This window comes from Penicillium roqueforti (assembly GCF_015533775.1).
Source record: "Penicillium roqueforti strain LCP96 04111 chromosome Unknown scaffold_03, whole genome shotgun sequence".
Lineage (NCBI taxonomy): Eukaryota > Fungi > Ascomycota > Eurotiomycetes > Eurotiales > Aspergillaceae > Penicillium > Penicillium roqueforti.
Window position 1 is genome coordinate 417,202 of NW_024067567.1, and position 12,690 is coordinate 429,891.

Consider the following 12,690-nt stretch of genomic DNA (forward strand, 5'->3'; position numbering starts at 1 on the left):
AAAAAAGAAGAAGCAGAAGAAAGCGGCAGCACAAATGATGCGAGCAGTAGAGGTGTATTGTTGACAAGAGGAAATTCTTAGGTGGAAGCTACTGCTTTTATCCCAAGGGCTCCTTCTTCAAGACAACACACGGAGGCTCTTTCCCGTGGGTTTTGCTGAAGCGCACCCCTCGTTCACCGATCAGGAAAGGTTTTAGAGACCATTGGCAAGAATGGGTCGAGTCTGGAAGGAAACAAGTTGCCAGTGACAATGAATAATGGCGTGTCAAAGGACTAAATAGGGGCCTGGCAAGTATCTACGTCGAGGATTGAGAACCATGAGTTTCTCGAATAATGTTGGCAAGAAGATCATAAGGCCATAGTAGTGACTGATAAGTCTTTTGTCAACTATGAAGTAATAGTCCAAAGATTTACCAGTCCCTCGTCGGTTGTCCAGTCAAGATTAAGACCGACAGACTATAGGCTCGGGAAAGATCTTATAAATTGGGGAGGCTATATGCTAGCACACAAGGGATGTTTTCTTGAAGAACCAAACGAGCTAACTGGGTATCAAAAAGGATGTGATTTAAAGATTCGCCATGAGATTCCGCCAATGTAGAGTTTTCTGCGAGAACCTATACCTAATAAACATTCTCAAGGGTAGAAGCTCTTTTAAAACAGACGTAGAGCTAGCCTTCGTTCGATATAGTTAGAGCAATCTTACATATTGGGAACTTAGATTATAATTGCTTATCCCAGGAGTCTCTAGGGTGTGAAAGCAGCTATAGATATATAATGATCTACCCAGTAACTGAATCCAATATACCTCGATCAAAGACAGATATACGGAGTAATCTGATTCCTCCTCTAATCACCTAGACAAACAAACATATTCATTTTCTATAAATCAATATCCTACGGTTTCATTTGGCCTTTTGCTGCTCTTCCAACCACTGCCGTGTGATACTCTCAAAAGTGCAAAACTGAACTGCGTCCCCCCATCCCCGGAGCCACCCTACAAAACGATCAACCATCCCTATCACATGGGACATGCCACTGGTATCGGGATGCATCAAGATAGGGAAGACAAAGCTTCCATCGCCCCCATCAACGTCTGCATTCTCCCACAGCCACAGAAACATGTCCTTCCATCTCTGCTCAACCACCCGTGCATCAACCTGCCCATTGGTATTGTCGAGATGCGGGAAGTACTGTAACGCCATCATATCTTCATTATTCCAGCCGGTCGGAATTTCCACAAGTGGGTGGCCGACGGGGCGGGCATTCGTCTCAGAAAGCGGCGTGGGGCGCAACCACGTACTGGCCGGCTGGGAGAAATCCACCGGTTTAATTGGCGGATCGCTGGGTGTAAAATATGGCTGTGAGTCATGGTGACTCAGGGAGGAGTCATATAGAAATTCAAACTCCCTCAGAAGCTCGATTGTTGTTTCGCGCAGCTGGTACATGGGCGCGCGATAGCCTTGCACTCTTTTGCCGGTTAGCCGCTGGGCCAATTCCATGCACTTCACTAGCACATCTCGCTCTTGACTTGGTGTCATTTGGTAGGCACCTTCATGGGAATAACCATGAAGTCCTATCTCGGCACCGGACTTAACAATCTCCTTGACAGTTGCTTCAAAGGTTTCCATCGTGTGCCCGGGGATGAACCAAGTGACTTTGTCGGCTACTTGGTGTTTTTGTAACATGCGCAGTAGCCGATTGGCACCCACTCGACCGGCGAATATGCCTGTGCTGTAGTCTGCCAAGTTGTTGTCTGGATGGTGTCCTGTCCCCAGGAAGGCAGAGACTGCGTCAAAGTCAAACGACAAAGCAACTTTGACCTTTGGGTGCTTATGATGGAAGGGGAGACTTTGGCAAAGCTGGGTATTCTCAGCAACGAAATTGTCGCTTTTGCTCTTTTCAGTGGGGTTTACACTCGCAATGTCGCTGAGCGAGATTATTCCACAGGTGGGTTTCGCTGAGACCAGTGTCGCTGTTGCCGCGACGATGGACGCGACAGAGGCCTCTCTTGAGGTGCTAAGATCAAGGAAGTTGAAAGAAGCACCCGGGTGAAGTCGTGAGACGTCTCTCTGGAGTTTAGAAATAACTTGATCGAGTGAAACACCGAAGAGATCTTGATAACCGAGGACCACAACAGAAAAACCGCTCCCTGGTTCATTCTCATGGGCCTTCAACTTGCTGACCTGGAATTGGTGCTGAAGGAACAACTTTGCCTGCACCAGCATTTTCCTCCGACAGCTCATGGATGTGTGTCCCTGATCCCATTCACTCAACGGAATCTCCCAAATCGAGTCTAGCCCATATGGCTGCTGCGTTCTGGCATCGATGATAAGAACCTCCATTCGGTCCCCAAGAGCGCTGAAAGCGGTGTTTACCTGAGCCTGAGCTTCGGTCAAATTGCTAGATATTAGATGATCTAGGTTGACCGCGATAGTCTTGTTCTTGGTACCTTGATAGATGTTAGCTGATATATAATTCTCTATTTCTAATTAAACTTACCGCCATAGCAGGCACGAAAAGCCTCTGCAAATGGTGCAGAGGCCCCTGTTATGATGATAGATTGGTTACTCAGGGAGTGAGCCATGTTTGTGGAATATTGCAAGTCTGAGATTTTTTAGATAGGAGCCCAAGGGTAAGAGGGATGGATCGTGCTTTATATTTGTGAAGTCGGAATATATGAACTTCACCGGGCAGTCATAATGTATAATAGGTCGGTCCGGTGGGGAAATATCAGGCCCGCGAGCATATCCAGATCCGGCAACAGCCAGCGAGTAGAATGGGTATGCGTTACCACTCAACACGGGGGTCGCGATAGTGATAGGAAATTTTTCTCGATAACAGCTTGTTGCCACTACGCAGTACTGTGAAATCATAGGTCTTATCAGAAATGAATTCGTATGGCAAGAGCTAGCGAAGAGAAATTAGCTTGTACTCCGTAGGTTGATTCGACATACGATATAATATATCTAAAAGAGACAAAAGATAAAAGTATCTCTTAGCCAATACTATCGTCGGGTTCAATCGCATCTTGGTTTTCAAGTAAGAGCCAGCGACCTGTTCTCACATATCTTGAAGGGACGAAGCCTTTCTTGTAATGGACTAAGGGAACTGTAAAGATAAAGAAAAGCCATAAATATCCAAAGCAATTTCCATCGAAAGATGTGAGTGATATACAATCTTACATACTGCGTTGCAATTCATGTCTACTGCCATGGCACAGTTTGAAACCAAAGAAAACCCTGGCGATCTCGAGTCTTCCCTCCAAGGATCGACAAAAGAGGTTACTGAGACTCAGGTCACGCCTGTACTTGCGAAGAGCTTTAATCTCCTGAGTGCTTGCGCAACTGGAATCACTACCGGGAATGCTTGGGCGGTCCTGGGAGGCGGAATTGTAAGCACCAGATACTCTCTCCAAATTGTGCACTACTAAAACATCTTAGATTGCCTCACTCTACAATGGTGGACCACCTGGAGTAATATACGAGTTGTAGGTCCCCACACGTTTACGGAAGTTTTTCCTAGGATGCTTACACGAAGGATAGCGCCACTGCCTCCTTTTTCTATTGCTTCATTGCCGCATCAATTGCCGAGCTCGCTTCTGCTATTCCGGCATCTGGGGGCGTTTATCACTGGGCTACAATAACCGCTGGTCCTCGTTATGGCAGGTTGTGCGGCTGGTTTGCAGGGTGGTTGAATGGCCTCGCATGGACATTCGCCGTAGCAGGGAACTGTTCCATGACAGGAAGCATGATTGTCTATTCATACACGCTCTACCATCCAGAGGTAAAACCGCAGCGCTGGCATGTTTTTGTTTGCTATTTGATCATCACCTGGCTATGTTGTCTTACTGTGATGTTCTGCCAACGGGCTCTCGCGGTCATCAGCAGGATCGGATCGTTCTTCATTATTGTCGGTTTTGTCATCTCAGTCTTAGTTTGTGCTATTATGCCAAGCAGGGATGGAGCAGGATATGCATCGAATGAATTCGTCTGGACAGACTGGAACAACATTACTGGTTACTCTGACGGATTCACATTCCTTGCAGGCATGTTGAACGGGGCATTTGCAATCGGCGCCATTGACTGCGTCACTCACATTGCAGAAGAGATTCCTGAGTAGGCAATATCGGTCTATGGTAATGCTTCTTTCGCTGACACTTCGACTAGTGCGAGACGGAATATCCCCAAAGCACTTGCTTGCCAAGTGACCATCGGCTTCGCAACTGGTCTTTGCTATCTGATTTCCATATTCTATGCTGTCACCGACCTATCCCTCATTGTGAACGCCGATTCTATCTCTCCTCTCGGTGATATCTATTTGCAAGCAACCGGTTCCCGAGCAGGTGCAGTGGGGCTTCTTACACTCACGATCGTACCCATCTTCATTGCAACGATTGGATGCTATATTACCGCAGGAAGGACATTCTATGTCCTGGGTCGCGATAACGCGACGCCATTTTCCAAACATATCGGGGCTATAAGCCCGAAATGGCATAGCCCACTGTATGCAACTTTGGCATGCGGAGTGTTTCTGACATGTATCGGAGCAATTTATGTGGGATCCTATACTGCCTTCTCGGCCTTTATCGGTTCGTTTGTGCTGCTGACGACAGTCTCATACTTCCTCGCGATATTTCCACATTTGATAACTGGACGCAAGAACATCCGCCCTGGTCCATTTTGGATGGGGAAAATTGGCCCTGTTGTCAATTCTGTCGCATGCATGTACATTGCTGTCTCTTTTGTGATTTACTGCTTCCCTTATACCCTGCCAACATCCCCGGAAGATATGAACTATACCAGTGTGATCACATGTGGATTGACGTTGTTAGTGGCGCTGTGGTGGATATTGCACGGAAAAGGGAACTATACAGGACCGCAGGTGGAGTTGCACTGAGATAGGCTGAAGCATTCCGTGCCAGTCTGTCAATGGGTTGAGCCAATGATATCAATCGAAGATTATACATAGAAATGTTGTCTACCAAATTAAGCCTTTTCTTGCCTTCTTCCACCGTAAGAAGGGAGAAGATATCTATAAAAAGAAACATCTAAAGAACTACTATCAACCCAACTAATGGCAGAGGCCGCAAAAGCCATTATCCTGGTGTGGCTAAAAATACGTCCATTCTACATGTCCAACTGGTCTAAGATTACTTGCTCTCGCTGGCTCCTTCCCTTTTCAAAAGGCCTATCCAAGATAGGGTGATAAGATAAGACACTGATAAAGAATTGATAAGACCTCGGCTTGCCAACCTGATAAGGCGGAGTTCATCCCCAAAATATGTTATGTCATGGAATCAAGATATTTGAACCCCACAGTCTTGGGGTCCAGAGCAGATATCTTTGCACAAGGGGCACATCATCGGCTATTACCTGCAATTATTGGTCCTCACTGACCCCGTATCTCAAGCTAGCTCCACTATCGAGAACTGCGTGGTCTTGACCATCCAACTGCACGTTGTGCCATAACGCGGGTCTCTCTGATACCCTTACGACCATCGAAAGGTGACTCCCATTGCTCATATTGACAGTCAGACCGATACAATGGGTGGCCCCGTGACAGCTCCTAGAAAACAAACCAAACGTATTCGCCAAGCAAAGCAGAAATCGGTGACATTCACAGGGTAATACATCAAGTTTCAACTATATTCGAACTTCCACGTACCTTTCAAGCTGACATGAACAGATGCTGGACCTGCAGGTCTCGGAAGGTCAAATGTGATGAGCGTCAAGAAAATGGGTGTCGAGTTTGCCAGAAATCCCGCCTGGAATGCGCCGGCTACGGTGTGAATCTGTGCTGGATTACAGATAAGAAGCGAGATATTCAAGGCCTACGACGCAGGCAGGTCAGACTAGGTGAGTTCCGACCCTCTTCTTGGCCTTGTTTCAAAGGCACATTCACTGATAGATATCATAATTAAGAACAATCCACTTCCCCTAGCATTTCGGATGCCGAGATCAACCGAATGATATCCTCTCTTGACACAATCTCAACACCATCGCGCACAGTCAGTATAGGGCCCTTTTCAATATTCTCCAGCCGGGAACCCGGCATTGAATATCTCGAACCTCACGCTTCTTTGGAGAACAGTCATCAGACTCAGGACTGTACTTCTGAGATCGCTCCTAGTCCAGTGGACACAGTTGACTTGTCCAGCGGAGATTTTGAAATAATTACGAATGACACTGTCATTCCTAATTCAGAAATCCATTTCATAGATTTCCCCTCAGACTGGGAGTCAGTGATAGCCATGATGGATACATCGAATTCTCCAACATTACCATACTCGAGAAAAATGTCACTCACAATATATCCATCACCAGACATGGAGCTTTCAATACCTCTGTTCAAAGATCACAATACGTCAATGCTTATGTATCACTACAAAAATCATGTCGCGGAGCTCCTACAACCAGTTTTCCATCCGAGGAACCCTTGGCGCACAACATATCTCCCATTCGCCCTCGAGGGCTGCCCTGAGTTCTGTCTCGTCCAAAATCCGGTGCCTTCCTCGGAAGTCTCGATTTCACTATTCCACAGTATATTATCATCGGCTGCATTCCACCTCCGGAACATCATGGGTGGTTCACGAGAATACCACAAACTTGGTCTCCAGCATCGGGCCAAAGCTTTACAAGCACTCAAGACTGCCCTCATAACGCCCAATGACTCTGAGAAATATACAGTCTATCTCACGGCAATGCTGGCCTTGGTCACAATCGATGTAGGTAGCTTTCGCTCCACGTTATAAAAAAGCTTATTAAATCTAACAAATCAGACAATGACGGGAGAAGATTCAGATTTTCCAATTCATCTCAAGGGTTGTCGTCAGCTGGAAAGACCAGGCCGTGCGTCCGATTCACCCAATGACTCCAGTCGGCAGGTTAGCAGTATTTGCCATTTCCTAAGCCTCCTGGCTCGAACGACAGCACACGAGCTAGAGCATAGACAATGGACAACAGAAGGTCCATTATTTGAGCAGCCTTACTTCCACGACGACGACACCAACATCCAATACATGTATGGGATTACCCCATATCTGGGGAATCTTCTACAAAGGACCTGTCAGGTGGCCGAGTATTTAGCCTTCTACCAGGGTGCTGAAGTGCCAACAATCTTGCTGGAGGCATGCTCGGCATTAAAAGATGAAATCTTTTCGTGGGATATAGACTCCGAGTCTTTCCATCACGTCATGCTAGAGCAGCCGACGATGCTTGAGATAATACGTTGCCAGGCTCTATCATTTCACAGCGCGATCGCAATTTTTTATTATCGAGCAATTGAAGACTCCAGCCCGGTGGATCTTCAGCAGCAAGTAGGGGCAATTTGGAAGAACCTTTCGCTGGCAGAAGACCTTAAAGATGTATACTCAAGTGACGGAAAACGCGCAGCTCCTATGTCTTGGCCAGCATTTATCGCTGCATGCGAGGCGATCGATCGACAACCTTGGGTTGAATGGTGGGAGCGAGTTCAGAGGTACTCAATGGGCAATTTCAAAAGGCAATGGAAAGTCATACAGGAAATCTGGAACATCATGGATTTAGATGAGAATGTGCTTAACTGGAGAGATGCGCTCAAACAATCGGGCAAGTTGGTCTTGCCTATCTGAAAGCAAAGTCTCATATAGCGTGATTCATACATGGTTGAAATCTCAAAGTTTGAAACATATGTCAAGCTCTGCTCACAGCTCATCTCTTGAACTTGGCGCCTTCACCTTAGGACCTGTCTTCAACTTCGACATGGAAGCCAGAATATCAACGATCAAGTCCGCAGCAGCAATAGAAGTAGTCTCAGCAACGGTGTCATATGGTGGGCTGACTTCCACCACATCGGCACCAACGAGATTCACACCTTCAAGGCCTTTAATGAATCGCTTCAATTCACGAGTGGTCCATCCGCCCGATTCAGGAGTTCCGGTCGCAGGGGCAATGCTCGGATCGAGGACTAGTTGAGGATTAGTATCTGCTGTGTCTTAGATAGAGGAAAGGGCAATCTCACCGTCAATATCAATGGAAAGATAAGTCGGAGTATCCCCGACAACACTCCGGACCTTTTTAACGATCCCGGACATGCCGATATCGTCAATCTCATGGGCCTCGATAATCGTAAATCCAACATTTCGGTCGATCTCGTAATCCTTAGGACTCTGTTGATAATTCCGATTAGTATTCATTCCCGACAAGAGCCACGCACAACTCACAAAAAGCTTCGTTCTTAGACCTCCATGCACACTCGTCCCCTTGGCAATACAGCCCTCCCGACTCGCATGCCAGAAGAAAGTTCCATGTGTAATTGCCGACTGGTTGGACGCGATTCCAGTGTAACCCTCATAAGGATCCCAAGTGTCGAGGTGCGAATCTAAGTGAATAACGGAGATCGGTCCATACACATGTTTCAATGATCGCAAGATAGGCAAGACAATCGAGTGGTCTCCACCCAGACTCACGATCCGAGGATGTTCCCATGAGTTTTCCTCGGACGTCGGGTGGTAAAGAACCTGTCTGTAACCCTGCTCCATTTGTTTGAAAGCGTGCGCGGCATCGAATGGGGTGATGGGTATATCACCACAGTCAATCTAATGATGGATTAGCGATCCCGACATTGCATTTCATAAACTTCATCGATTTAAAATGCACTACACTCACAATTTCAAGTCCCTCTTCATATGGATCCACCTCCCACACGGTGTTATAGCTTCGGCCCTTCTTCTCACGCGCCGATCCTGCGCGGATGCCTCGAGGACCAAATCTTGCTCCGGGACGATATGATGTTGAGGTGTCGTAGGGGAAGCCAAGAATGGCGATGTCAAGAGGCTTTTGCGAAGGTTAGGTCTCTGTGGAATTATTGGTAAACAAATGTTTTGGCTGCATACATTATTGTGAGATGCTGCGAGACATCTTTGCCATTCTAGGTGGGCAAATGTGACTGGCTGAGAGAATGGAAGATCGACGTCGAGATCTATTGTCTGTTTAGTACGTTGATCTTTGGGTCACCTTGCGTGACTGACCTTCTATCGGATGACTATATTCTGGGCCGATATTCAAAGCAATAGCGCCCTGCAAAAGAAGAGATAATGTGGAAGTAGTGAAGCGCATTTTGAAGATTGTTCGACAAATTCAAAACGTTGTACATGAGTAGAATTGGGGGCAGCCATTGCTCTTTATAAATTTAGCGCTATCTTAAGACCAAATAAAACAGATCAGCAAATCCTGCAAATCCGATCAATGAGACATGCTGTCTCGCTGACTCTTTCCACAATCATCGTGGGGTTCTTGCCAAGATCGGCCAGGTGGAGATATTGAGATAGTACTAGTAGTAGTAGTTGCAATATCACAGAAGAAAACGAATTTGAGATTAGAAACTGCGAGAAAATGGTATGTAATTCTTTTAATTTCAAATAATAAAATTTAGGGTTCAATCATCATCTAATCTGTGAAGCCCCAATATGATGCGAGCCCATTCAAATCAAAACACATGGCACAACAACTACATACTTAAGACGACCACATAAATATCCCTAAATTGCTTAATGTGGCGTGAATTCAATCTGACATTCATGTTCCTGTCTCCATGATTAGTGAGTCTTCGAGAGAAATATGTTAGCTAAACATACCCGCATTCGACTACAAGTATCATCGTAGAACACCTCATAGCGACCTGTGATACCAGGGGAGACAGTGTCAAAATCCCCCATTGGTGTGGTTCTGTATTTTCGGTATATGGCTGCGACCAAAGTAGTCATTTCTGCCATTGCCAGACTGCTTCTCGTTAGCCATCTTTCATGGTCACGACTGGAAGTCGACTCCACGGAAACAAAGAACATACTGCATGCCAATACACATCCTTCCACCGCTGGAGAATGCCCAGAACCATTTCTTCATTTCTGCCAAGTTCTCACAAGGATCCAACCAGCGGTCGGGATTGAATTTCATGGGATTTTTGAAAACGTCAGGGTTACGATGGAGCGCGTATGGGGAGATAGAAACCACCGTCCCAGGTGGAATCGTGTAGCCATCAATTGTGGTTGCCGTGGGAAGTGAGCGTGGCTCTGATCCGGGGAGAGGTGCGTAGAGGCGTAGTGTCTCTTTGATAACTGCATCGAGGTAAGAAAGCTTGTCGCTGTTTTCGACTTTGGGAATGCCATCCGAATCGAGCGAGTCTTCGGTAATATTGCAGACTTCCTCAATGAGTTTGTCTTGGAATTGTCTGTTTTCTGGTCGAGAAAGAGCCCAAATCAGAAACATCAGTGTGTCGCTGGTGGTGTCGATGCCTGCCAAAAGATGGTCGGCACATTCCGATGCAATATCAAGATCATCTAGTCCATTTGGTTTTTGGGAATGGTGGTGGCTCCACAGTCTGGATATCAGGGCCGATGTGCTCGCTTTCGCGCTGGCAGAAGCACTGGCATATTTCTGAGTGGCTTTCAGCGCGTGAAGTCTGATACCGCTGTACGTCGTTGGCATCTGCATCGGGTAAAACCGTTTCGCAATGCAGCCAGTAACTCCGGTCCTGGAGTAGAGCCATTCCGTGAAGTGGGGGAAGTGAACTGCATACCACGATAGCTTGCGGCGGGCAATATCGATGATGTCTCCAATGAGTGCGCAATCTTGTCTCTGTCCCTCGAGACATGCAGTCTTGCCGAAAGATCCGTAAAGAAACTCGGTGATTGTGTCGAGGGAGAAATAGTGCAAGGTAGAAAAGATCTCGCTTTTCCCCCCATCTCGTTCCAACAGATCCATATACAGTTTGACTTTCTGCTCGACCATTTGTGCATTCTGTCCTTTGAGCATCGCAGATTTGGCGTAGGCGTGGGCAAAGAGCTTCTTCCTTTCTCCATGCTGCTTCGTGGTCGCGAACGAGAACATGTTCTTTCGACCGTAAACCTCAAACATGTGGTAGAAGCCAGTTCGCTCAAACCCACTTCCAGCGCCGTAGATTGCACGCACGGCCGATGTGCTGTTGAAGGTCACCTCACTGGGGCCGATACGAACGACAGGTCCATACTGGTGATGGAGAGCATTGATCTTTCGCGTGCGAGTTCCTTTGTAGTCCTCATAGGCTAATTTGAACTTGGTCAAGGCGAAAGTCTTTGGGCCGGGAATTCGTGCAAGAGGGCTAAACAAAGTGGAAACTGAGAGTTGGTAGACAAGAAAGGCTACTATGAAAGCAGCGATCAGAATCCAAGTCATTGCGTTTCACTTTGCCAAGCGGCGACGGCGATAGAATCAGGACGGGATGGTATTTCACATTTTCATTAAGGATTTCTTTATCATCTTTATAATGACTAAATGTGTGAATAGTTTTTCGACCTTCGATGAATAACTAAGTGAGTCATTTATCTCAGTCCGCGAAAACGGCAACCGCCAGCGAGACTTTGGGGAGCGTGGCGTCGGATTTCTTGGAAGTTGGAGATTGTGATAAACACTTTGATCGGAAACATGTTAGCATATTTGTTTTGAAGTATTTATATTTCCAATTGAATCATGCAGATTACCCTGTACCATCCTTGACCTGTCAATTTTTCTCACGCCCGTTCTTAGTAGACATCCTGAGCAATCATCCCAAAAATGTCAAGTTCATCTGTCCCAGCTTTGGAATCGATTCTAATGACACGAATCTCAATGCGATGGGCATCAGAAACACCCTTCGAAACCACCGACACACTGGTGATAATGGTTGGCGAATGGTACGTCGATCTGCGAGTCGATAAAAGAACCGGCAAAATCGACTGGGCCCTCGCAGGAGAATGTGTTCAGGAAAGCAAAGACCCGCGTATGATCTCAATCGGATTTCCTGACCATGGTGCATCACACAATAAACGACTAACTTAACACAGGGCGCGTGGTGTTCACCCATGAGATTGACTCCCACCATAATTTCAACGTGAGCAACCCATGTCCATTCATCCCGCTACCCAATGGAGATGTTTTGGAGACTGGGACCATGGCTCGACCAGATGTACCCGGAGCGGTGATGACGGATTATGAAGAGGTGTGGAGGTATGTTCCGTTTCGCAAAGGGCCAGATGGGCCAGGGCGTGGTCTTTCGTGGATCTTGGAGTCTCATGAGGGTGTCCTGGAAGAGGGCCAGCACCAAGTTACCAAATCGTTTCTGGCACAAATTGGGGGCTCCTATTTGGTGCTTTATCAGAAGCAGATCCACATGGTTAGGCGAACATCCCTTGGAGAATTGGTTGTTCAAATCACTGGCGAGGAGGTGAGCGCGCGAAGAGAAGAGTGGACGGATGGCCAATGGGAGATAAAATATGCATTGGGACCAGCCAGTGGTGGTTTGCCTTCAATGGCTAATGGGCTGGATGTTGCAATGCGAGGGCGTAAGAGTGGTGAGAGGGTCACCATCAGAGGCTGCGACTTCATTGTGCGTGCAAGTGGTTCAGAAGCCCCGAGGAAAACCAGGCAATATCGTCTCTAGGCTGGATAAAAGGCTAGACAAACAGAAATATCGACTTTGTTTCCTATCACCCAGAGGCCAGCACCGCCTCGAGATATATATATAATCATATTTCCTAAAGCTCTCTGTAGATCTACGCATCGTCTAAAGGAAATACATCAAATGAACAATTTACCTATGCTATCGGTTCAAGCATGGAGCTCTCACTTATCTTGATTATGTCGTCTTCGAAGCTATATTACACCAAGAACCGGAGGATAAGCGACTATCTAGTCCTAAC

At 46.8% G+C, this 12,690-nt stretch overlaps 5 protein-coding genes across 5 annotated transcripts; 2 read left to right on the top strand and 3 right to left on the bottom strand.

The window, feature by feature from the left end:
* Window positions 1-901: 901 nt before the first annotated feature.
* Window positions 902-2,583, bottom strand: LCP9604111_2587 (polysaccharide deacetylase family protein; the record flags this gene model as incomplete). The annotated part of the gene is made up of 2 exons (XM_039070080.1): window positions 902-2,448; window positions 2,499-2,583. 2 exons carry the CDS (start codon window positions 2,581-2,583, stop codon window positions 902-904), a joined length of 1,632 nt encoding a protein of 543 aa, XP_038931339.1.
* Window positions 2,584-3,210: 627 nt separating this feature from the next.
* Window positions 3,211-7,608, top strand: LCP9604111_2588 (transcriptional regulator family TF; the record flags this gene model as incomplete). Its single annotated transcript, XM_039070081.1, has 8 exons — window positions 3,211-3,390; window positions 3,440-3,486; window positions 3,542-4,114; window positions 4,166-4,501; window positions 5,530-5,622; window positions 5,685-5,854; window positions 5,921-6,723; window positions 6,778-7,608. The coding sequence occupies 8 exons, from the start codon at window positions 3,211-3,213 to the stop codon at window positions 7,606-7,608; spliced, it is 3,033 nt and encodes a 1,010-aa protein (XP_038931340.1).
* A 72-nt stretch (window positions 7,609-7,680) lies between these two features.
* Window positions 7,681-9,094, bottom strand: LCP9604111_2589 (agmatinase; the record flags this gene model as incomplete). Its single annotated transcript, XM_039070082.1, has 6 exons — window positions 7,681-7,943; window positions 7,998-8,145; window positions 8,200-8,574; window positions 8,645-8,812; window positions 8,872-8,957; window positions 9,007-9,094. The coding sequence occupies 6 exons, from the start codon at window positions 9,092-9,094 to the stop codon at window positions 7,681-7,683; spliced, it is 1,128 nt and encodes a 375-aa protein (XP_038931341.1).
* Window positions 9,095-9,525: 431 nt separating this feature from the next.
* On the bottom strand, window positions 9,526-11,188 carry LCP9604111_2590 (cytochrome P450; the record flags this gene model as incomplete). Its single annotated transcript, XM_039070084.1, has 3 exons — window positions 9,526-9,561; window positions 9,613-9,757; window positions 9,825-11,188. The coding sequence occupies 3 exons, from the start codon at window positions 11,186-11,188 to the stop codon at window positions 9,526-9,528; spliced, it is 1,545 nt and encodes a 514-aa protein (XP_038931342.1).
* A 378-nt stretch (window positions 11,189-11,566) lies between these two features.
* On the top strand, window positions 11,567-12,431 carry LCP9604111_2591 (uncharacterized protein; the record flags this gene model as incomplete). Its single annotated transcript, XM_039070085.1, has 2 exons — window positions 11,567-11,771; window positions 11,836-12,431. The coding sequence occupies 2 exons, from the start codon at window positions 11,567-11,569 to the stop codon at window positions 12,429-12,431; spliced, it is 801 nt and encodes a 266-aa protein (XP_038931343.1).
* Window positions 12,432-12,690: the final 259 nt, after the last annotated feature.